The following is a 25,191-nucleotide window of genomic DNA, read 5'->3' on the forward strand; positions in this document are numbered from 1 at the left end:
CAGTTCATAGGCTACAATACAAGTGAATTGTGACCAAAACTTTGAAGCTCCAAAAAGCACATAAAGGCAGCATAAAAGTAATCCATAAGACTCCAGTTGTTTAATCCATGTCTTCTGAAGCGATCCGATCGGTTTTGGGTGAGAACAGTTACTACATTTCCACTATAAATCTTGACAGCTGCAGTCTCCATGGTGATCATGATTTAAAACTCAATTACGCTTCCTAGCACCATCTAGCGCTCTGCGCAAGCGTCAATCACTTGGAAGTGTAATCAAGCACGAAATCATGATCATGCAAGAGATTGCAATGGCAAGATGTAGAGTAAAAAATGTGTTACATTTTGGTCTGTTTTCACGCCAAAATCAATTGAATCCCTTAAAAAAAGGTCTTATGGATTACTTTTATGCTGCCTTTATGTGCTTTTTGGAGCTTAAAAGTTTTGATCACCATTCACTTGCATTGTACTGTATGGACCTACAGAGCTGAGATTTACTTCTAAAAATCTTTGTTTGTGCTCTGCAGAAGAAAGACAGACATACACATCTGGATGAGTGTGAGTAAATTATGAAAGAGTTTTCTTTTTGGGTGAACTATTCCTTTAAGACAAGCATTCTATTGCTCATACTTAGGGTTAGGGATTTTATTAAACCTCTGACCCTAAGTATTAAACTTTGGTGGGGAACTCATCTACTTTTTGGGGTTTGGGTTCTGTGTAAATTAATTACTATTTGGATGTACAGTATGTGTTCTCCCTCCTCATGTAAATTAGATTTTGTGATGATCATGTATGTAATAGTTCTCAGTGGCCCACTCCTAATAACCATTTTATAATTTATAGCAGTTATCACAAGAAATATTCAACATGGTTGCACATGCAGAAACTCGATGTTCTGTGCATTGCTGCATATATGTTATGCTGCAAAAACCAGTGTGAAAATGTGAGCTTGCTGTTGCAGTTTTACTGCTGCTCTGGTTATGTGCTGCTGTTGCATGCAATGTGAAACAGGCCTTACTCTGGTGCTATTGTGTATGATTTATACCTTTTTGGCCGACACTCTGATTAAGATATGCTTAAGGAAGAGAGTTAGCAGATTCCGTTCATTGTTGGGGTGTGAACTTATTCTCCTGAAATAACAGGATAGTGTAGCTGCAAGTCTTGATGCTGCAGAGTGTGTGTATGACAGCAAGTGAGAAAGAAAGAAAAAGTAAGTGAGAGAAAGTGATTGTGTCCTGGAATTACTTGAGCACTGCAACTAAAAGGCCTGATTTCTGAATGTTTCAAGTGCTTTTATTTCTATAGAACTCAAGACACAAATAGGTTCTCACAGACATTTAATTTCCGATCAGTATGATCAAAACAACAGTTATCAGTGCGCATGTTCAGTTACACAAAATGAAGTAAAGCTTGCGTGTCACAATACTGCATAACCATGAATTACAACGCAACTCCTTAAAGGTGAAGCATCATGCAAGTGCCACATGCTATTTTGTTTTTGGGATATTTGTAAAGTTTAACACTGTTACACAACATTGCAGAGAAACATTATTAGAGATGCAACTTTAAACTAGTGCAATGAGATGAAGTGGATCTTGCTTTATTATACATGTGAAATACTGTATGACTACAAGGCTGAATGTATCACAATTATCACAGACAAATTCTGTACTCTTTAAATTATGAACTAGGGAAGCATCACAAGTTTTGATTTACGATTGTTTTGCATTCGTAATACATTTTTATTTCATCCATTAATCTGCTGTAGAACATTTATAACACCTTTAAAATCATTGGTCAGCAAAACTGACCATATTTACTTTCTTAATACATGTTTCTGGTCCTATTGTACACAAATCCTTAGTGCACATTATTCTAAAGAAAACAAAATTGTCTTCATAATCTTCCATCAAAAAGCCTGCCTGTCAAATGACATTACTTTGCGACTAATGGTACCCAAACCACTTAACTTTCAACCAAAGTATAGGAACACCCACTTTTAGAGATCCAATCAATTCCAAATGGATAAAATCAAGTAATCTCCTGATTCACATTGGAAATATGTAACTTTACGCAATTAAAAAAAAAAAAAAAAACGCCTTCTAACATCGTATTAGTTCTTTATTTAAGTGTAAGATGTATTCATTTGGTGGTACAGTCTTCATTTAGCATGCAAAGGGAAAGATAAAGACGTTCAAAACCAGATCAAATGTATAATTAGTTTGGGCATGATTTCACCTTTGGTTGCATATGTAATTTCACACTGACTTTAACAGATAATGTTGGAAAATGGATGTCTGACTCATCTGTTCTAGCAGGTCATTATCAGCTCTTCGGATAAAGCTGGCCTCAAACAGAGCAGGTTCTCTATTGTCTTAAGTATATAGACTCACTCTTATGCTGTCAGTCTTTTGCCCACATTAAGGTTTAAATGATAGATGTGCTTTCTTCTCAGGCATCTGTGTTTGTGAGGCAGCAGGGGACTTTTTCAAAGAGACTACATCTGATAACACATACAGGGCCAGAGGCTCCCTTTCACCATAGAGAAGGGGGAGAGAGAGGGCAAGAGAAAGAGAGCTAGAAAGAAAAAAAAGGAAAGAGAGAGAGGATGCAAAATTGGGTGCTGAGAAACACAAGTGCACTAAAAGGACAAGAGATGAGAAGAGTTCATAACCGAAGCTCAAGCTGCTTCTGAACGCAAGCAAACTGAGTGCATGTGTTTTTGTAGAACAAACTGCAGTAAAGCAAGACCATGTTAGTTGTTCTGACTCTCGTTTGTAATTTACTAGCATTATTAAATTAAAACTTGCTTTTAATGTACCTTTTAGCTAAAAGTATGCTTCATTAAATCATTAGTCAAAAAATGCCATCAAAACACATTTAGTTAAAGCAATGTTATCATAGAAAAATCAAGGACTGATTTAATTGATTTTTACAATCTTATTCCCTTCATTTCCCCCTTCCCATCAGATTTATTTAAATTAAACGAATTATTTAATGGAAAATGGATGCACATACTTTAAAAGTGAAAAGACTGTATAAATTGGCAAGTGTGTAGGTGAAAACCTCAAGAATGCAGCCATTTAATCTCAAATTTTCCATTTAGATTGAGCTCTTGTAGTTAAAGATGTAATCGGTTCTCTTTAAGTATATACTGGCAAGTGCTGTGTGATATCTGATCATATAATTGAGTCACACAATTGACTTTAGTGGGGCAGAAAAATTCTGGTGATTCTGGTAGATTCTAACACGTGGAAATTTTTGTTGTTTGCACGAGTGAGTGTGAGTGAGTGTGTGTCTTTGCTCAGCGGACCTTGAGCTCTTGGGATTGGTCTGTTTGTACAGTGGTGTCTTCAGTCGATGTGTTCCCACATCCAACCCCCTTTTAAAGCCCCATTCAGTAGCCATGCACTGAAAATAAACAGCTAAGCCAGCGACTGCACTTTGCTCACCAGGGTTAAAAAGCTTGACCATCTCACTCTGCTACATTTAACTGGCTCTGAACGGGTTTAATTTAGTCATGCAAAATAACCTACAGCTGCGAGAAGGGTCTGGACCAGAACATTATGTAACCATGTCTTTCTCTTGTTTGATGAGAAAATGAAATGCTTGAGTAATTACATGTGTTTTCTCATATGGAATATTACTGAAGACATATGCCATATAAAAAAGTTTTAAAGGGAGGAATAATGCAGGAATAATTCAGAAATGTTTAGGATCGTAAATTAATCAATGATAACAGAATAAAAGACCATTAATTAAACATCACTGTAAATGTTCAGAGATTTACCTGCAGCATGAGTAACATTTATAAAAACACTAAATACATGACACATTTTCTTACAATATCAAAATATCACATTTTAAATGGATACTTTAAAGTACCCAAAAATGGAAATTCTGTCATGATTTACTCACCCTCATGTTGTTCCAAACCAACTCAGTCTCACGGCGAAATCGTCAGGATTCGTACGACTTTTCTAAATTTGCCAAATTCGTATGATATCGTGCGACTGCACTCGTTTGAATTCCTATGACTTTCACTACAGCCAATGACATCGCTGGACATCGTTTCCATCTAATACGTGACAATTACTTGCTTCTGTCACACACAACAGCTTTCTATCATGTTTACACACTCTACTGATTGGTTAAGTTTAGATAAGGGGTTTGGGCATAATATTAATAAGCATGTCCTTAACGCCTCGTGCGCGGAACTCGCGGTTTCTTCTGCATTAGACATCCGGGAATTTGCATGTGATGAAGTCATATTAGTTTATGCGAACAACATCATGCAAGACCATACGAAATAGCCAACTCGTATAACTATGTACGAATTTTCATGAGATCGGGTTGTTCCAAACCAACATGAGTTTCTTTCTTCTAAGGAACACAAAAGGTTTGATGTTTGAATGGATTTGAATGGATGTAGATGCAAATAATTTTGAGAGCTACTGTCAAGGGCAAGATTTTCGGTGAATATCGACTTAAATTTCAGTCCATTTATCATACAAATCTATCATATGGCTTTAGAAGACTTGGAATATAGTCAAAAGTCAAATGGACCACTTTTTTTGTCATTTGTGAGGTTGACAGCACTTTTCCAGATTCACTCTATATGATTTATATTTAATTTCACCTTTTGTGTTCCACAGAATAAAGAAAGTCATGCAGGTTTGGAACAACATGAGAGTGAGTAAATAATTTGATGATGACAGAATTTAAATTTTGGATGTACTATTTCTTTAAAGGATAGCCATTTATGGAAAATAACATAACAGTACTAATTCGATGAGCCAAATATCTTTGTTTCATGAATATGGTCTGTTTTCTTTACTCTGCAGAAGACAGACAATAAATAACACAGATATTTACATCAGTATAAAAACACAGTTTTTACTGGAGTGGAATAGTTATGTCCTTGAGATGGTGGAACAGTTAATTGGAAGATGTCCATGATGTACTGAAAAATCACTTTTGTCTTATGAGCAAGACTGTTTGTCTGACCAGTGGCAGATGGTTTGGAAAACCTGTTTTGAAACTGTTTTTTTTTTTTTTTGCAATTCCATTTGTTGCCACTAGTGGTACAGAAATTACACATTTTAAAAAGGGATAGTTAACCCAAAAAAATGAAAATTATGTCATTATTTACTTACCCTCACGTTGTTCCAAACCATATGACTTCTTTCTTCCATTGAACACAAAAGGAAATGTTAGGCAGACTGTTAGGGACTAAGGCTACATCCATATTAATCTGGATACATTTGAAAATGCTTTTTTCATTTTCGAAACGCTGTCCGTCCACATTGCCGTTTTCAAGCGTTTTCCAAAAGTTCCTCATCCACAATGAAACATACAGTATGAAAACGCTTAAATCCCCTTACTGCACATGCACATTCTGCATAAAATTTCCATTCCATGTACGTTCTGAAATGCAATTGTCTTCATGTTCCGTCGCCGGACAGCAATTCCAAATGAACTTTCCATCGCCTTTGAAGGAATGCAGTGTGAAGGTTGAAGCTGGCAGAACAACAGCGCTACAACATGGGCGGCCATTTTGGGTTGAATGGATCACATGACTGCGTCAAATGACAAAAATATGTCATAGTTTTCAGATATTTTCGTTTTCCCTGTCCACACTACAATGCATCGACAGCGTTTTCAAATGTATCCACTAGGGAGAGCATTTTCGAAAAGCTCAGTTTTTGCTAGACAAAAATGCCATCTCAGTGTTGACGGAAGGGCAAAACGGCATGAAAAACATGCGTTTTCAAACGAAAACATATTAGTGTGGACATGGCCTAAAAGCCTGTCACTGTATGGAAAAAGATGCAATGAAATTGATTGGTGACTGAGGCTAACATTCTGCCTAACATCATTTGTGTTCAGTGGAAGAAAGAAATTCATACAGTACAGGTTTGGATCAACAGAATGACAGAATTTTCAATTTTGGGTGAACTCTCCCTTTAAATCAGAGGTCTGAGGTGGATTACATGGTGATGTGTGCACTTTTGGATGAGAGAGGAGTGACCTCTCTCTGAGAACGTTTGGTGCCACTGGAAATAGAGGATGTGGAGGCATTGGCAGGGGTGTGCTGGTGATGTAGGGGCCGGCGTGGGTGCAACGGTCCCTCCCGAAACAACAAGACGTTCCTAACTGCTGCTCTGAAGGGCTTACTGACAAAACAGTACAGAAAGAAATTCACAGCAGTGTTTAGCATGGCTAGCATGTTGGCTAGGTCGTACGCTAGATGCACACGCCAGTCTTTGTACACTGATGTCACATAGAGATGGTAGAGCACCACTCCGGTGCGAGGTGCCCACAGTATGGCAAACACCGAACTCACTGCCAACAGCATAGCTGTGGTTTTGCCCAGTTTGCCTGGCACTGCCAGATGCTGCCCACTCTTGTCATGGCACATTTGATTCCGCTGTCTCTTCCGAAGCCTTAGGATGATCAAGGAGTTTAGCACCAAGAAGATGCTGCATGGAAGAAAGTAGATAATAGTCACATGGGTCCAGATCAAGGCAGTATCCAAGTTGTTTGGCAGGCGGCTGACCCTCCACATGTCTGACCACCAGAAGAATGGCACGCCAGATGCAAGTGCTAAGGTGATTACCACTGCAATGATTCGCCAGGCCCGTGCTGGGTAGCTGATTTGTCTGTGAAGGAGTGGGTGGCACAAAGCAACGTAGCGGTCGACTGTGAGCGGTACCGTGGCCCAGATAGAGGCGTGGTTAGCGGCAAACTCAAGCATGCTGACCGAGCGGAGCAGTAGCACAGGAACATCTCGGTGAAACACGGCTGTTTCGAGCAGGAAGCCCACGAAGATGATAAAGAGCTGGCTGAGAATGTCCGAGCCGGTTAAAGCAAGAAGATAGACGTACAGAGCCTTCTGAGTACGAGCAGCCAGCCGGGAAAGAGCAACCAATGTCAGGATGTTCACTGGAAAAAGAGAATTGGAATTAGAAGGAATAAGAGTATATATATATATACACCACCGGTCAAAAGTTTTGAAACACTTGACTGAAATGTTTCTCATGATCTTAAAAATCTTTTGATCTGAAGGCGTATGCTTAAATGTTTGAAAGTAGTTTTGAAGACAGAAATATAATTGTGCCACCATATTAATTTATTTCATTATAAAACTAAAATTTAATAATAAAAAAAAGTTTTTGAAATTGATGACTTGGACCAAATAATAAAGAAAAGCAGCCAATAAGTGCCCAACGTAGATGGGAACTCCTTCAGTACTGTTTAAAAAGCATCCCGGGGTGATATTTCAAGAAGTTGGTTGAGAAAATGTCAAGAGTACATTTCTGCAAATTCTAGGTGAATTCAAAGGTGAAGATGACTTTGAAGATGCTAAAATATAACACAGTTTTGATTTATTTTGGATTTTGTTTAGTCACAACATAATTCCCATAGTTCCATTTATGTTATTCCATAGTTTTGATGACTTTACTATTATTCTAAAATGTGAAAAAAATTATAATAAAGAATGAGTAAGTGTTTCAAAACTTTTGACCGGTAGTGTGTGTGTATATATATATATATATATATATATATATAATTTCAATTACCATAATTTTCCACCACAGAATTCTATTAAACACAATATCACACAGAATCTGAGGTGCGTTGGAAATGACATTGTGGTGCAAATGACAAAAATTACCCAAATCTCCTGTAATGCATGTTAATACACTGTTGGACATTGTTAGTAGACAAATATATATATATATATATATATATATATATATATATATATATATATATATATATATATATATATATATTTGAGAGTGTGAACCTGGTTGACCAAGGAAGTCTGGCTGATTAACCTTGTAAGGAAACCTGTTGGGGACACCAGCACCCAATGTTGGTGACCAGCATCCAAAACACAACATATCCTGATGTTTTGAACAGGGATGTTATAAACTGAGCTGGAGTGAGGCCAGAAAAGGGAGGAATAGAGAAGAGAAAAGAGACATTGAGGGCAGGGAGGGAGTAGAAACAGCAGGATTGATGGGAAGTGAAATATTTTGGGTCAAATTTAGAAAACATGCCAGGTCCTGGGACATTTGCCCTCATTTTCCATAAAGAAAATTATAAACTCAAGCTAAATTTGTGATTCTTTTGCTTGTTGACAAGACAGGATATAAGTACTGTAAATTTTAAGCGTTTAAAACAAAAAGATTTATATACTGCAACTATTTAGGGAAAATATGGTCTAGACACTCGTCTCCATTACAGAGGGGATGGTGGAATGACACTGGGCAAAAATTTTTTATATAAAGGGATAGTTCACCCAAAAATGAACATTTACTCCCCCTCATGTCGTTCCAAACCCTAATGACTTTCTATCTTACTTGGAAAACAAAGGGAGATGTTAGGCAGAATGAAAGAAATTCACTTTCACTGTATGGAAAAAAAGATGCAATGAAAGTGAATGGTGACTGAGAACATTTCTGCCTAACGCCCATTCTGCCTTTGTGTTTCACAAAAGACCGAAAGTCTTACAGGTTTGGGACAAAAAGAGGGTGAATAATTGGTGACAGAATTTTCATATTTGTGTGAAATATCCCAAAATTCTGTTATCATTTCCTCACCTTCATGTAGTTCCAAGGCCATATGCTGTTATTTTTCCATCAAATTTTAAAGGCGAAATTTTTATTTTATTTTTATATATGTATTAATATTTTTATTGAGGTTTTTTTTTTTTTTTTGTTTTGTTTTTTTTTACATTTTAACAAGGAACAAATAAAATACAAACAATCAGAATTATCAAAGTATAATCAATACACCAAACAGAGGGGAAAATAAAAATAAATAAATACAAATAACTAAACATATGTAAGGGATGCGAAGACAAAGAAGAAGGAGAAGATAAAAAAAGATTACAGTGCTTTAACAAGTAATATAAGGGATGCCAGTGAGGCTTTAAACTACAATCATACAAATCCTCTTATTAAGATGGAAGCAATGTCAAGTCCTATATATGACAAAAAGGGGTCTCAAATTTTGCGAAATATTGCATCCTTATCATGAACCCTACATGTCAAATAATCTAGAGACACATATTCAAGAATAATCCTATAACACATCTTAGCAGTCAGAGCTTTGTCCGAAATCCACTGCAAAATACATTTTCTGGCACAAAAAGTGAGAATATTAAAGAGCGTTGTCTTGTGTATAGTAAGATCCAAAGAATAAGATATTCCTTGTAAATAATATGCAGGGTCTGGAACCAAGGAGACCTCCAATATCTTGTTCATCTCTTCAGTAACTTTACACCAGAACCTTTGAATCTTATGACAAAACCAGAAGCAGTGGGTAAGATTCCCTATTTCTGTTTTGCCTTTAGAACACAGATGGGAGAGATCAGCCCTAAACCTACTGCGTTGGGCAGGAGATAAGTACGCTCTATGAAGAATTTTAAGCTGGATTGCTCTCACTCCATGACCAACACTCAGAGACTTTGCATTCCTCCAGGCCATGTCCCATTCATCGTCAGAAACTGTAATATCAAGTTCTTTCTCCCAGATTGTTTTAAGACAATGTGTAGATATATTTTTAGTCATAGACAGAATATTATAAAAATGACTTATAGATGCATCTGACTGAGTCTCAAAAAGCTGTTCTTCAAGTTTTGATGAACTCACATGAGATAGAAGTGAAATGTCCTTCTGAATAAAGTTCTTTAATTGTAGGAAGCGAAAGAAATCTCTACCATCTAGATCACATTTTTGAGAGATCTGACCAAAGGACATAAGAGTAGGGCCCTCAAAAAGGCCCTTCAAATTAGTGAGACCTTTAGAAGCACAATATTGAAATCGCATATCAGTCATGCCTGGAGGAAAATCTGGGTTCTTGCATACTGAGCTAAAGACTGATGTTACGGATGACCTGCCCTCAATTCGTCGTATGGATTGCCATGCCCTGACTGTGTTCAGAGTAATGGGATTTGTACACACTGTTTGAACCTTCTTAAAATTTTAAAGAAAAAGCACATTTTTGAGTGGGATCTGTAATTGGGTGGATTCTATATCTAGCCAAAGTGAGTCTGGGTCCTCAGCTATCCATGTATTTATATATTGCAGGTGGGTGCTAAGCTGATATGTTTTGATGTCTGGGAGACCCAACCCCCCCTGTCTCCCGGAAGACGTAATATATTCATTCGAAGACAGGGTCTTTTCTTTGCCCATATGAATTAACTAAACCATCTGTCCACCTCTTTCACCGTTTTCTGTGAGAAGAGTATTGGAATCATCTGAATTGGATACAATAATCTAGGTAAGATTCATTCATTTTTAAAAGGGCAATACGCCCTATCCATGAAATAGGAAGCATATTCTATCTTTCCAAATCAAGTTTGATATGGCTGAGAAGAGGAGTAAAATTTAAATTAAACATCTGATTGAACTTAGGTGATATATGTATACCCAGGTATACAAAACCTGACGGAGACCACTTAAATGGGAAGGGCACTGATGATGTATGAGCGCCTTCCAAACTACCCAATGGCATGGCCTCAGATTTACCTAAATTAATCTTATAACCAGAAAAAATGCTAAATTGCGTAACAACATCAATAAGAGTACTTGTTGAAACCTCTGGCCTGGTTAAGAAAATAAGAATGTCATCAGCATAAAGAGTCATTTTATGTTGCCTATTGGCTACATTAAAACCATGTATTTCGGGATTAGTCCTGATTGCTTCGGCCAGAGGCTCAATTATTAACGCGAACAAAAGGGGCGAGAGTGGACAACCCTGACGCGTTCCCCTATTAATCCAAAAACTATCAGAGCGCAGATCATTTGTTAAAACAGCTGCTAAATGGTTCGTGTATAATAATTTGACCCAATTAATGAAATTGTCACCCAACCCGAATTTTGACAATGTATAAAAAAGGCAAGGCCATTCGACACTATCGAACGCTTTTTCTGCATCCATAGAAATCACAAGACTGCCCACTTTAAGCTGCTGTGAGAGCTGAAGGACATTTAACAGTCTACGCATATTATTAGTGGAATTACGACCTCTAATAAAGCCTGTTTGATCATTATTAATAAGATGGGGTAATAAGCCTTCTAACCTAGTTGCAAGGATTTCAGACAAGATCTTAAAGTCAGTGTTTAAAAGAGATATTGGCCTGTAGGAGGCGCAATCTTCAGGTGATTTCCCTTTTTTTTTAATAATAAAGCAATTTTTGCTTCCTGAAGAGAGGGTGAGAGGGTACCTTTTTCCAGGGAATAATTAAACATTTCTAGGAGCGGGTCAGCTAAGATTTCCCTAAATTCTTTATAAAATTCGTTACCCAAACCATCCTGTCCTGGGGTTTTGCCCGTCTGCAGTCCCTTAAAGACTGACAATACTTCCTCTTTCGAGATAGGATTATTAAGGTCTGTTTGTTGTTCAGCACTTAAGGAAGCAAGATTTATTTTAGCAAAGAAAACATCCATAAGATTTGTTGATCCTCCCGAAGTCTCAGATTCATCTACATTTTCAAAAAACTTTACAAAGCTTTTATTAATAATTGAAGTATTAGAGGGATGCCCTAACTGGTCTTTTATTGACAAAATTGTTTGAGTCTGCCTTTTTCTTAATAAGGTGTGCTTGATATTTCCCTGCCTTGTCACCATGTTCATAAAGCCTTTGTTTAGCAAATCTAATCCTCTTCTCAGCCTGTCCCACAAACAAAGAACTTAAAGATGAACGTAAAGCAATCATTTCTTTCAGTCTATCTGAATTTGGGTTCTGAGAGTATTCAGCTTCCGTTCTTTTAATTTTAACCTCCAAAATTACTCTCTGTTCTGCCTGTTTTCTCTTTTTATTAAATGTTTATGAGATTATCAAGCCCCTTGAAAAGGCGTTTATTGTTCACACAAAAGAGATTTATCACTTGTAGAAGGGCCATTAATAGTAAGAAATACTTGAAATTCTGAGACAAAATAAAATGTAAAATACTATCCTTAAAAATTAAAGGGTTAAGTCACCAATGCTTAGCTTGAACCGAATGATCACGGGGCTTCAATGCAAAAAAAACAAAAAAACAGGTGCATGGTCTGAAATGATGATATTACCAATTGAGCTGCCTTCTATAGAGTGCAGTATTTGTTTAGGGGCAAAAAAATAATCTATTCTCGTATGGCAAGAATGCTGTTTAGAGAAAAAGGTAAATTCTTTATCAGCTGGATGTTGGACTCGCCACACATCCACAAAGCCCAAATCCTCACATAATGAATTAATAAATTTAGCTTGAAAAAAGGGGGCTGAAGTGCCAGTGCGCAACTTGTCTATAACAGGATTCAAATGACAATTAAAATCTCCACCCACTAACAAGCAGTCCACTTTACATTCTAGCAGCTTAGCAAACGCATTGGTTATAACATCACATGAATGACCAGGGGGGAAGTACATATTCATAATAGCTATTTCTTCCCCAGACATTACCCCCTTCACAATCACAAATTGACCACCTCTGTCTTGAATACAGTTTGTCATCTGAAACGACAGTGACTTCTTAAACAAGATGGCCACTCCTTGACTCCTTGATGAAAAGGACGAGAAGAAGACGTTACCAAAACCCAGCTTTTGTAGCTTAAAGTGTTCCTTATCATCGAGATAAGGAACACCTACTGAGTACCTACTGACATCTTTGACTATAACAGGAATAAATAAAAAGCACCTCAAAAATATCCCTTATAAAACAACGCATTCCCAAATACGTCTAAAGTAAACTGAAAAGGAGTAATAATAGAAAAACAAAACACAGAACTATAATAAAAATAAAAAAAATTATAAAAAAATAAAGTCCATGCGCTATATATTCTGATATTACTGTATATGATAACTCCTTTTTTGGAGCTGGTCTTGAAAGAGTTGAGTGAAGATTCTTCAAACACACCATATGGGTTTAAAATGACATGGGTTAAGTAAATAATGACAGAATTTCATTTTTGTGTGAACTATTCCTTGAAGCTTAAGATTTGTTACTATTGTATGGTGATATTTTTAGCTCATCTCATTATTCACTCAAAAGCTAGTAAATTGATTTAAATTGGCTGTTGTGAATGCCAAGCATCTGCCTCTCAGTCTGAACTTGTTTATAGCAGCAGTGTAAGGGTGGCCTTCAAACGAATCAGTAATGAATTGTTAGTTTATGTAGGGATTGATTTATTGATTGACTTTCTTCTCCTCGAGCAGCTTACGTGCCAGCCTCTCCTGAGATGAGTGTTTTTAAATGTTTGTGACTTATTGATTTCTCGTCTGGTCTGATATGTGTCTTACTAAATAATTCTACAGTACCACCACCTTCCTCCATCAAAGGACAAAAGGTAAGGAAGACCTAATTTCCCTTGTGCCAAAAATCTACATTTCAAATATGGAACCGTGTATGATCCATGGCCAATTTTCCAGTAACATAGTTTTTTTAGGGGATGTTTATAGGTGATGTCTGTCATTTTTTCAATGTTACAATACTTTCTCCTATCCCAGCTTAATATGCAGAAATGATTAAGTAAGGCATTCATAGTTTGATTTCTCAGAAAACTGCAAACAGTGTGGGTTTATGGTGCTATCAAAACATCCCAACCAGCTGACAGAGCAACCCAGGTTCCCACGGACATGGAAAACCTTGAAATGTCAGGGAATTTTGAAATTGAGATTTCCAGGCCAGAACAAAGCATGAATATTAAAGGGATAGTTCACCCCAAAATGAAAATTCTCTCATCATTTACTCACTCTCATGCCATTCCATATGTGTATGACTTTCTTTCTTCTGCAGAACAGAAGCAAATATTGTTAGAAGAATATTTCAGCTCTGTAGGTCCATACAATGCAAGTGAATGGTGACCAAAACTTTGAAGTGCCAAAAAGCACATTTTAGCAACATAAAAGTAATCCATATGACCCCAGAGTTTTATTCCATGTCTTCTGAAGCTATCCAATTGGTTTGGGGGCGAGTACAGACCAAAATGTAACTCTTTTTTCACTGTACATCTTGCCATTGCAGTCTCTAGGCATGATCATGATTTCAAGCTTGATTACACTTCTTAGTGCTTGACTCATGCACAGAGCGCAAGATGGAGGTAAGAAGTGTAATCTAGCTTGAAATCATGATCGCCATGGAGACTGCAGATGATAGTGAAAAAGGAGTTATATTTAGGTCTGTTTTCACCCAAAATTGTCTGGATAGCTTCAGAAGACATGGATTAAACCACCGGAGTTTTAAGGACTACTGCTGCTGTATGCTGCCTTTATGTGCTTTTTGGAGCTTCAAAGTTTTGGTCACTATTCACTTGCATTGTATGGACCTACAGAGCAGAGAATTTTCATTTTTGGGTAAACTATTCCTTTAATTAAATTTGTAAAAAGTCATGAAAATTTCTATAGTGAATATAATTTATTTTAGTTATGCTCAGTTCTAAATATTATGTTGAAAAAAAATGCTGTTTGCGAGTACAATCTCTAAAACATGATTTTTAAAATGATTTTTAGAATGTTCATAAAGGTCATGGAAATTCATTGGAAAGTTGTGGGCACCCTGAGCAATATTGAACTTACCAATCATGTGAATTTACAGCAGGACTTTAAGTTTTTGTCCAATGGAAGATGAGGGGAGAGGAGAGGGTGTAATCAGAAAACCTGTTTGATAACTGTCATTGTTTTTGCAGTTCTGTTTGGTGACACTAGTGGTGCAGAAACTTCACCTTTAACCCTTGTACTCTGTTCATTTCGGGTGCATACTCTTATTATTTTATCTCCTAAAACAATTAATGTGTGTGCATTAGGGGCTAACTGCCGCCGTCTACTGGATGGTTATTTTTTTATTATTATTACTAATTATTATTAAAATGACCTGAAATTACAACTATAACCAGCAGATTGCATTTGTTTGGTTGTAGCAAAAAAAGATTTTTAGTTATATGTATTTGTATATACGTATATTTAGACATTATCAAAAATCTCTATTTTTGTCAAAGTTTAGCAATCCTCGGTTTTATCGTCTCATCCATTAATTTCATATGTGGGGTCAAATTTGACCCTGAACACAATGAGTGTGAGTATTTTTGTCACACCACCACTCCACCACAATCCAGCCCAATTTTATTTATTTTTTATTTTTTATTTTTTTGTGTGTATGTAGATAGCAAATGTAGGAAAAGTCACCATACCTCATGCTACTGAGATCAAGGAAACCATGTTTATTAAAGAAGCAAAGTTTAGAAGGGGTCATTTTTGACCCCAACACTATATGAGGATTATAGTGCAGAGTCATTCCTGTGAATCTGTAGTTGCATCTGGACTTTTTCTCATCTTGTGCTACGCAGCTTTTTTATACCCATGAAAGCTCCTGAATATATCCTAATTGAACCATGTTTATAGGTATTAAAATTTGAATCTTGTACAAATCTCGTACCTGGCACTCCTACACACAAGAGAGCACTGTAGTAGATGACAGGGATGTAAGCCAGCACACACTCTGACCTCTCCTCAGCGCTCCGTTCATCTTCCTGGTGGCCGGGCGCTGTGCCATTGTGCCAGTCAATCATGGCCTCTGAGTTCCTTTTTTTACAAGAAAGAGAACAGGAAGAAAATATTTAAACTTCTCACTTGTGTCCAAATACTATGACTTAAAACTTATGTCACTCTGAACAGTAACTGAAATCAAGGTAAAATAAGCTTTTTGTGTGATGAGTTTGTTTACAGCATCAACTTTGCCGTCTGGAATTAATTTTTTTAATAGATGCAGTTGTTACTGTCTTTCATATCCGAACTGTGCATGAACAAATGATAGAATGAAATATCACCCAGCCCGATTAATTGGCCTTTTTATTATTATTATTATTTTTATTTTTTATTTTTATTTTTTTCAATTATTATCAGTCGACCACTAGAACAGAACCGTATTTAGCCCAAACAGGACTGCCACTTTATTCTGCTGCTGTGTGAATTCAGCCCATTCAGCAGTACAGAATGAAGCTGTAGTGTTTTCAGCATTGAATTTTACTATGCATTGGTCTTCTAAAGAGGTCATTGTGTTAATGACAGAGGCAGGTTAACAACAGTCAATTAGAACAGATGGAACGAGATCAAAACACTCTTCCATCCTCCCTGGTTTACTCTTATCTTTCCTCTCTCTAGCTTTCTTTCTGTTTAATCTTGATGTCACCTCTGCTTACTATAACTTGTCACCCCTGCCAAACATATTTATTTGCTTTTAACACCTGACCCAGTGAAGAAAGCAGAAATAATTGCTTTGCTCCATATGTTTCCTTTTAGCTCATGACATCATCTGGTTTTATGAACAACTTCTCTTGCTAATGTGTTTTGGAGTTGATCGGAGGTTGTTACATTTTTAATACAGAATAAAAAAGGTTAATTGTACATTTTGCATTTGTAGTATGCATTTGTTGTTAGTGACCACAACAGTGTGCTCTGGAGCCATTGAAATTGAACTGGTATGTTTAAAAGCCATTCATTCTTTCCTCCTGGCAAACAGACAATATGAGAGGGTTTATGTTGTGGAACATGATTGCCTCCTATGATGGGCTGCTTCATCAAGTATCTTGCTTAGGTGGACAAAGTCACACTGTGGGGGAGAATTGTAAAAGGCAGGAATGATTGGTCTGCTGTCACCTTATAATGACTTAATCTTTGCCTTACTAGGGAGTTCAGTTTGGAACACAGGCTGAGAGCAATTATGGAGCTCTTCTTTTTCCATATTTGCAGTTTTATTTGTGTTTTTATCATCATCATCATCATTTTTTTATTTTATTTTTTTTTTTATGTAAGAAAATGTGGTTTCATTAAATGACAAACAAATACATTTTTGTACTGCTGGTGGTTCTGATGTAATTTAGCACCTATGGAAATAATGCAGAATAGGGAACACTGTACATAAATGGCACTTTCCTATGTACAGGTACAAAATAGGGCTTGAAACAGTTTCAGCAAAGAGTCAGTGAAATGAGGTGCTTATGAAGACCTGTCTGAATACAGTTTAATAATCCGATTTTAGTGATTTAATACATTTTTTGGCATTAAACATAAAATAAACATAAAATCTTAATATTAAATAAAAATAAATATGATGAAATACATTTATACTTTATAAACTTTGATTTCATGCAATTATATTTTATCTTATATAAACAAATTATCACTATTATATTAGAAAAGATTATCCAACACAGTTGTTTTTTTTTTTTTTTTTTTTTTTTTTTTTTGGGATTTGTGCATTTATTTGTTTTAAAATAAAATGATGGGACACCAATTAGTAGTGGAAAGTGCCAAAAAGTAAAATCCTCTAAATTACAAAAATCTGTTCACAATGCGTCTAGACTACTTTCTGTAAGCTGTTTGTCTCATTGCAAGGATGCAAGAAGCATCTTTGGTAATTTGCACTTCCAGCGAAGCATAATCCCATTAACAGAGACTGTTTATTTACCATAGTAATAAATGTTGTAATGAAACTTTTATGAGTGTTTGTGACTTACAGTATTGCTTTATAGCAGTTTTAATACAGAAGCTGTAGTGGATAATAAAAGATGAATCTTTAACCACAGGTGAATGTGTGCTAGGCTACAGAAGAGAGGCTATTCCTGAAAGGAGCTTGTATGTGTATATAAAGGTCTTGTGAGTGTTGATGTGGCACTTGTTTTCTGAATTTGAGCAGAATGTTTGAGGGATATCAATAAAATGCTGCCTTGTAAACACTGTATATTGCAATTTCCTCTCCATACCAAGAGACTGATTTTGAATGGTTTCAAGAAATTTATAAAATCCAGTCAATGTGTATACAGTATGTTCTCCAGGGGTATAGATCTTTCAAAAGGGAACTTGTTCCCATGCATTAGACATGCCTGTTTTAGCAAAGCCTTTAATATATCCACATTTCCTGGGGGAAATCTTCTTTCTTAGTGGCAAACAACTTTTTCTTCATCTAAAATAACATTTTACATAGATATGTTGGATACAAGACCATAACATTTTAATTAGGGGGTGAAAACAACTGGCCTTGCACTTATATAGTCCTCATATGCAATCAGAGCTTGAATCCAAGGCTAAGAAATTAAAAAGTTCCCATCTATAGGCTAACATGTAGAATCAGGGTCTTAAAAAGATTAATTTGGAATAACTCATACAATCTATTTAAGATCAAAGCATCATTTTTTAAGCTTATAGCATGGCCTAAATTAGTATATGAATACCAAACAGCAATGTTTTTCATTACTGCCCTAGTTCACATGTGAACCACGCAAGCGGCCTACATCTGTTTAAACAGAGAATCAGTGCCTTGAGCATTAAAGCACAAGTATGGCCAGTAAAAAATAATGTTTTCACTGAATGATGCACTATGGCTCTGTTTAAACAATCCAATGAGAAATTACCCCTGTGCTGTAGTAGTGATTTGCATGTATCATTAATGCCCAACTGTACACTCACAGTGCAGTAAAAAATCTATATTGTCACCATTGATAACAGAAATGTCAGCTGGTTTGACTGTGTGGTCTGGCCTATATAGCCCTGTTGCCTCACCAAACTAAATTTTTAAATCACCCAAGAAAATGTGAGTGATGCTTGTGCTTGCCAAGGGTGACGTGCACTAAAAACCTAATAAGTTGACTTTAGACAATTGATTGAGTAATGGCAACTCCAAAACTTGCGTAATTGTAAGTTAAGTGTAAGCACTTAACTTGGTGTTAAGATATAATGAACTTAACTATTTAAATAAAGACAACTAGATGCAAGTAGAATAAACTCAGATTTGTTATTTAAATATTGTTGATTCTACTTAATAATTTTTATTGAATTGACTCAAATTTAGATCATACTGTAAAGAAGATTATAACCGATTCTAGGTGAATCATAAAATAAACTTAAAAGGTGCACTCATTAATTTTTTTCCTCATTAAAAAAAGTTTAACTCCTAAAGACATGAATTGTAATTTTGCAATATATGTAGGAAATCATGAACACTCACATTAAAATGAAGACTCCAGTCATATCAGTAACCTTATAAAAGCTGTTTTATTCTACATGGAGAGGGTCCGCACATGGGGGCTGCCATGTTAGAATCACACAAACAGCCGAATACTACTCGCTTAATCTCAGTAACCGTCCTGTTATTTGACACTTTCATTTACCGATTAAAGTAATCATGGCTGACTGTGAATACTACATTTCTACAATGGCATCTTAAACTGAAAACTATTGAATTTTAAATTATGCTGAATCAAAGCCGCTAGGTGTCAGTGTAAGTCCAAGATGACACAAAGACAAAAGCTACTGAGTGCACCTTTAATTCTCTACAGAAATGCATATATGCCTGTACGTAATTTGCACATGCACAAGGATAGAGTTAACAGGGTCCTACATGACCAAAGGCGACACAGATCACTTAAAAGTGTGTGCAAAAAGTAAGAAATTAATTAATAATACTACAAAAGAGCTAAAACCTCTATAAATTCTTAATATAAACTATTTAAATGCCTCCATACATTCCCTTTGTCAAAGGAAACATAATTAAATATTTCAAGCACAAGGGATTATAGGTATTCCCTATAGCCTCAGTTTTGTGCTCAATCGTTTGAGTTATTAACACCTAAAGGTGCTGTAATCAAATTTAGCAGTTCTAAAATTTCGACAAACTGAGCTGTTGGACTAGCCACACCCCTTTTCCCAAAACCCCACACTCAACAGATACCATATTATCTTTTTTGACACCGACACTAGCAGAAACGGTTGTCAAAAACAACAGCAGCAAGAGCGCCCTCAACTGACAACTGTTATGAGCAACATGGCATAAAAATGGCATTATGCCTCAATATTTCGCTGCAATTACAATACTAAAAGAATGTGCAAAATGATTGATAGGCAGAAAACGTCATTGTCCGTGACCTGCGGACACTTTTTTGTTTGCCGTTTGTTGAGTCTAGAGCTGTCACAGAAACCGGTGAGATATCTCAGGACACTTATTTATTTCATTAATTTCTCTCAGTAGTAACATTTTTTGCATACCTTTCCATGAAAAAAATAGCTTAAAGCACCTTTAAAATCTTAAGTCTATGGATTTTTAAGATAAATAAGTTCAAGGAGCATACTAGATATTTGAGTTGTGAGCCCAAAACTTGACATTTCAAATAATGTTTAATTAAGACAACTTGATATTTCCAGTAATGACAACATTAGGGTTTACAGTGTGGGTGGTTGCCAGGATGTTGCTATGCAGTTACTAAAGGTTTCTTAGTGGTTGCCAGAGTGTTCTGGGTGATTGCTAGCTGGCTGCTTACACTGTAAACCTGAGGGTATTACTGACAAATATAGTTTGAGCCAGGTGTACTCAAAATTTCTCTAAATGTTAATCTGACACACACACACACACACACACACACACACAAAAAGTGGTACAGAGTCAAAACTTGATAAGCCACATTAACTTAAAATTAAATAAAAAATTTAGTAAGTGAATGTGACTATTAGCAAACTTTTAATTAATTCTAACTTCTGTTTTTTGAGTATTAATAACATGTTTTTGTCAGTGAATTATACAACTATAAGTTTGTAAGTTGATTTTATTAGACATAACTTAAAAAAATTACAACATAAAAAAGTTTGAATTTGTAAGTCATCTTAACTTTTGCTTCTGTTTGAGTAGTTTTAAATGAATTAGTTCTGCTAATTGTACATAAAATATTATCTTTTGAAACTATAGTTATTTAGTCATCATGCACACAGTTATTTTGTTCTCTTTACAAAAGCATTTTAATTTTAAAGTATTTATAATTACATGTTTTCTGTGATATTGACATTAACCTGATTTATCTTAGAAATTGTTCCTTTTGTTGACCAGTTCTGAAATTGTTTAAATCAGTATGTTGTTTTATATTTTTTGTATACAAAAAATACTTTTGTATCAGGAAATCAAAACTAATATTAAGTACATTTAACTCTAAAGTAGGGATCAGTAAACAAGAATGTTTGAGTTAATGAAGCAAAATTTAAAAAGTGCAATGTACTTAAAAAACTCTACTTACTTGCTAATTATTTTAGTTTCAATGGGCAACAAAGAAATCAGACGATACAATGAAACCAACAAACCGGGTCATGACCTGGTTTTGGGATCAAGGTTACATTAGCCTTATATAATGAAGGCGGTAGTCTAGAAACATCTTTTGAATAATTTACAGTATCATACGAAGAAGGGGAAATTTCATCACAATTTTTTTAAATAAAATTCTATGCTGAAACCATCCGGACTCAGAGCTTTATTATTGGAAAAAGAGGATATGGCTGAGATGATCTCCTCCAAGTTTATATCAGCATCTAACATCTCCACAGCCTCATCCGAGAGCTTGGGAAAATTCAATCCAGAAAAATATTTGTTAATGATCTCAGGTTTCATTTTACATGGCAACTGATTGATTTATTTGGGGTTTGTCAGTACTCCATCAGTTGATGATCTAATACTATGTATGGCCCGTGAAGCTTGAATCTGTCTTAATTGTCGAGACAATAACTGTCACGGAATGCAGAGAATGACAGAGGCTCAGGACCCAAACACAGAGTGAAAAATATGTTTATTTAATACACAATAAAACACAAAAATCCAACATAAAACTCCAACAAGGGGGAAAAACGAATTTTAAAAAAACTACCTGATGCACCCACATCAATAACAGACAAACATGGAGCACGAGTGTCTGGATCCCGACACAGACCGAAACCGAACCGGACAGGAAGTCAGGATCCAGACGCCATGCTTCCGACATGAAACAATTTGTGAGAGTAAGTTTATGTGTCTCTTGAAGGAAACATATATCTTCCTTTAGTAATCTTAAGTGTGCATACACCTTCCCCCATTTCACCGGGCTATTTAATCCCCGTACATTCCAGCTGACTAATCTTACAACTCCATCACCGTGTTTATGTGAATCAACTGACATAAGATACCGTCACCAATAATGATGACCATTGCCAAACCATGTTATCAAAGAGGCATGGATAGAGAACTGTATGATGCACTGAACCGCCCCCAAAAAAAGACATATAAAACCCTCCCCTGGTCCCACTACTAACACCCCGTATCCATCACAGAACCAAGAACCTAATGTTAACGCTAGAAACAAAAAACATTGCATAAGCTTGCATACTTTCCTCAAACCGAAATGTCTGTCACTGCTCCGCTTGAATTAGTGACAAAATATTTAGAATAGTCCTCACCGAAAAATTATTGAAGTCCCACTCAGTTTCATAGTGTTCTGTCAGATCTGACACACATGAATCCAGGGCATACTCCACGACAACTACACCGAATCCTCACGTTGCTCAATGATCCGTTCCGATACCCAATCCTTCATTCTTTGGCTGAGAAAGTCGTTTGCTTTGGTTGGTGTGTCGAAGGTAATGGTGTGATCGCCAACGGTGACAATAAACCTGGCTGGGTGCCGAAATCCGTATCTTATGTTCCTTTTTTTGTACTTTTCCTTTATGCCATTGAAGAGCTGCCGTTGCCTCATCACTGCCGACGTTAAGTCAGCGAAGATAAAAACCCGGCAGCCATCATACTGTCGTGGACACTTCTCCCTTGCCAGCCATTGTATTTGCTCTTTTGTTCTGTAGTGATGTAGTCAAACAATGATGGGCCTGGGTTTACCATCCTTAATTGGTTTAGAACTTCGGTGAGCTCTATCAATCTGTAAGGGTTTATCAAAGTGCTCTTTTCCCAGTATCTCTGGAAATAGATTGGCCACGAAGTCGATTGGTCTACCACTTTCCATTTTCTCCTTGATGTCAACAATTCTCAAATTCTGCCTGCAAGAACATGCCTCCAATTTATTGATTTTAGCTTGCTGATTTTTTGAATTAGTTGCCAAACTGTGGCACAATCTCTCAAGTTCCTCGATGTAACTTTCATGTGATTTCGAGGCTTCCTCAGTTGTCGCTACATGGGTGTTAATGTCAGACAGTTCAGCTTTCAAACTTGGTATGGACACATTAAATTCAGCAAACCTTTTATCCACCGTGTGATTCAGAGCGCTAATAGATGCCAAAACGTCATCTGTAGTTGCTGAACTTGCCATATGTTGACTTGCTTGGCCGCCATTAGCTTCTCCAGTGTCCACTGTTTTACCGAACATTCGTGTCGCCTCCTCCAGCCCCTTTTCATTTAGTTTTCCTTTCCCTGGCTTCATCATATTACTAACGGATTTTAAGATCTATATTGTGCTGGGTTTATAAAATGAAATTAAGTGAAAAGGTGATGTTTAATTATAACGGGCAGCGGGGCCCCCACAACACACGTCTAGTCCATTGCACAACCGAAACCCCTCTAGAAATGATAGATGATAGAAATGGCTGCGGTTCATGCTTCAGTGTAAATCAATGGGATTTTCTCATCCATTTAATCGCCCCTCAGACGAAAATCCAATCACACACCTCTTCTCAACATGCATGATTTGAGGTATCATTCATGTCCATGTACAAATGTAATACTTTGGGTCAGAAGTTTGTTCAATTCTCTAACCCCAAGTGAGCAATAGCCTACTAATAGTGATGCTTGCCTTCACAAGCATCACAAACAATTGGTGTCATTAAAACCAAAAATGGCCATTGTTTTGCAGTTTGGGATGCACAGAGTGTCAGTGTGTAGGGTTTCAACTCTTTCTCCCTGAACGCTTTGCTCTAATGAACACTCTCAATTATTCATATTGGGCCGGTACACCTGAGACAATATTATGAGCTCAAGGACAACAGTATAGCAATACATATCAGAACTCGCAGAGGAAAGAGTGTATATTTAGTTGTTGTTTAAAAAGAGGAAAATATGATGCAAAGGAGAGAGAAGTGGAGGAACAGACTGTGTATTTCCAAAAACGTTAGCACAGCCTTTTTAGAACACAAGTATAATGGATTTCTTGACTTCCAGATCTGACCTCTGGATATCCTATAGTTCTCTGAGCAAATGTTCAGATGATATAATGCAGAGGACAGACCCAAAACATCAAGTTACTGACTTGTGTTCAAAACAAATTACCCTGGTTAACTGCATTTTTAAAAAGCTGTTTGGTCAGAAGATATATATAAAAAATGGAGAGAGCACATTCTACATTCTTAGGGTAACTGACCGTTTTTGAAATACTTTTTGGAAATTTACATGTCCTGTGGTGTGACATGATATACTCCATCAAAACTATTTTAAACAGCATTTAACAGGATCTCATATTACAGTAATTGTGAGACTTAATGGAATATTTGTACTTATTCAAGATCAAAAGGTGTAACAGAAGTTATATTATATGTTGTGATTCTAAAAGTTTCAGTGCATCTTTTGTCAAACAAGTATTGAATGCACTAAAATGAAAGTACAACATTTATAGCTTTTTCTTATATTCATAACTTCAATTGATGCTCACTTATAAAAATAAAGTTATCCATCAAGGTATAGCCAAACAGTTACAATGACACAGGTAGACTGATAGCTTGAGTTGAAAGAGGTTTCCTTACCCTCACAGATTGCTGCAGGTCCCCATCCGTGGATTCTAAACACAGATCCAGCAGTCCAAACCACCGATGCCCAGCCACTGAGCCCTTGAGCAGGACAGGGAGGAAGAGTAGAGGTCTTTGAATATCAGACACATCACTGCAATCAGAGTGGGTTCTGGAGGAAGTTATGGAAGGAGTTAAAGCGAGAGAGAGAGAGAGAGAGAGAGAGAGGGAGAGAGGGAGAGGGGGAGAGAGGAAGGGAGGGGTAAAGCAAAGAGTGAGAATTCCATTTCATAGGGAGGATTTTGGTAAATGAGTGAAGCACAGAGAGAGAAGGTGAGAGAAAGTCGGAATGAGGGATATGGAGGTGTTTCTTTCACTGGGAGGTCAGTATAGCGCAAAGACACATGAGGAAGGGGGTGTATAATTTCACACAGCGATACCTTCAGACCCAGGGGACCTCTTATCTGCTGTGTGTGTCCTTTGTAGAGCTCTTCATTCTGGCTGTGATCTAAAACTAAAATATAGCCTCTATGATCCTTTCAAGCTTAAACCATTATGATCAATTACTATTTTTACATTTCCTGCAGAAAATGTGAGTTGTGCTTCTCTGTGCAAAACCTGTGTTGTGGGTGGTTGCTAGGGTGATACTATGTGGTTGTTAAGGTCTTTTGAGTGGTCATCAGTGTGTTGCTATGTCATT

The 25,191-nt window shown here is 36.6% G+C and overlaps 2 protein-coding genes across 2 annotated transcripts in view; both read right to left on the reverse strand.

Moving 5' to 3' along the window:
* Positions 1 to 15,510, reverse strand: part of LOC127423360 (G-protein coupled receptor family C group 5 member C-like) — a 30,769-nt gene extending 15,259 nt beyond the window's left edge. Inside the window, exon 1 of the mRNA XM_051667602.1 lies at positions 15,421 to 15,510. The gene's annotated coding sequence lies outside the window, so the exon portion shown is untranslated. The remainder of the gene's footprint in view (positions 1 to 15,420) is intronic.
* On the reverse strand, positions 1,325 to 24,646 carry LOC127423361 (probable G-protein coupled receptor 142). The gene is made up of 3 exons (XM_051667605.1): positions 24,510 to 24,646; positions 15,421 to 15,566; positions 1,325 to 6,941 (listed from the first exon to the last, which is right to left on the reverse strand). The coding sequence occupies exons 2-3, from the start codon at positions 15,551 to 15,553 to the stop codon at positions 5,986 to 5,988; spliced, it is 1,089 nt and encodes a 362-aa protein (XP_051523565.1). The 5' UTR covers positions 15,554 to 15,566; positions 24,510 to 24,646; the 3' UTR covers positions 1,325 to 5,985.
* Between the last annotated feature and the right edge of the window lie 545 nt (positions 24,647 to 25,191).

The sequence above is a fragment of the Myxocyprinus asiaticus genome, chromosome 32, assembly GCF_019703515.2.
Source record: "Myxocyprinus asiaticus isolate MX2 ecotype Aquarium Trade chromosome 32, UBuf_Myxa_2, whole genome shotgun sequence".
In the NCBI taxonomy this organism is placed as follows: domain Eukaryota; kingdom Metazoa; phylum Chordata; class Actinopteri; order Cypriniformes; family Catostomidae; genus Myxocyprinus; species Myxocyprinus asiaticus.

Excerpts from the sequence above, each read along its gene's own strand:
- LOC127423361 (XM_051667605.1), bottom strand. The coding sequence starts at position 15,553 with ATGATTGACTGGCACAATGGCACAGCGCCCGGCCACCAGGAAGATGAA. Across the intron at positions 6,942-15,420 it reads CTTGTGTGTAGGAGTGCCAG|TGAACATCCTGACATTGGTT; the intron begins GTACGAGATTTG and ends CTCTTTTTCCAG.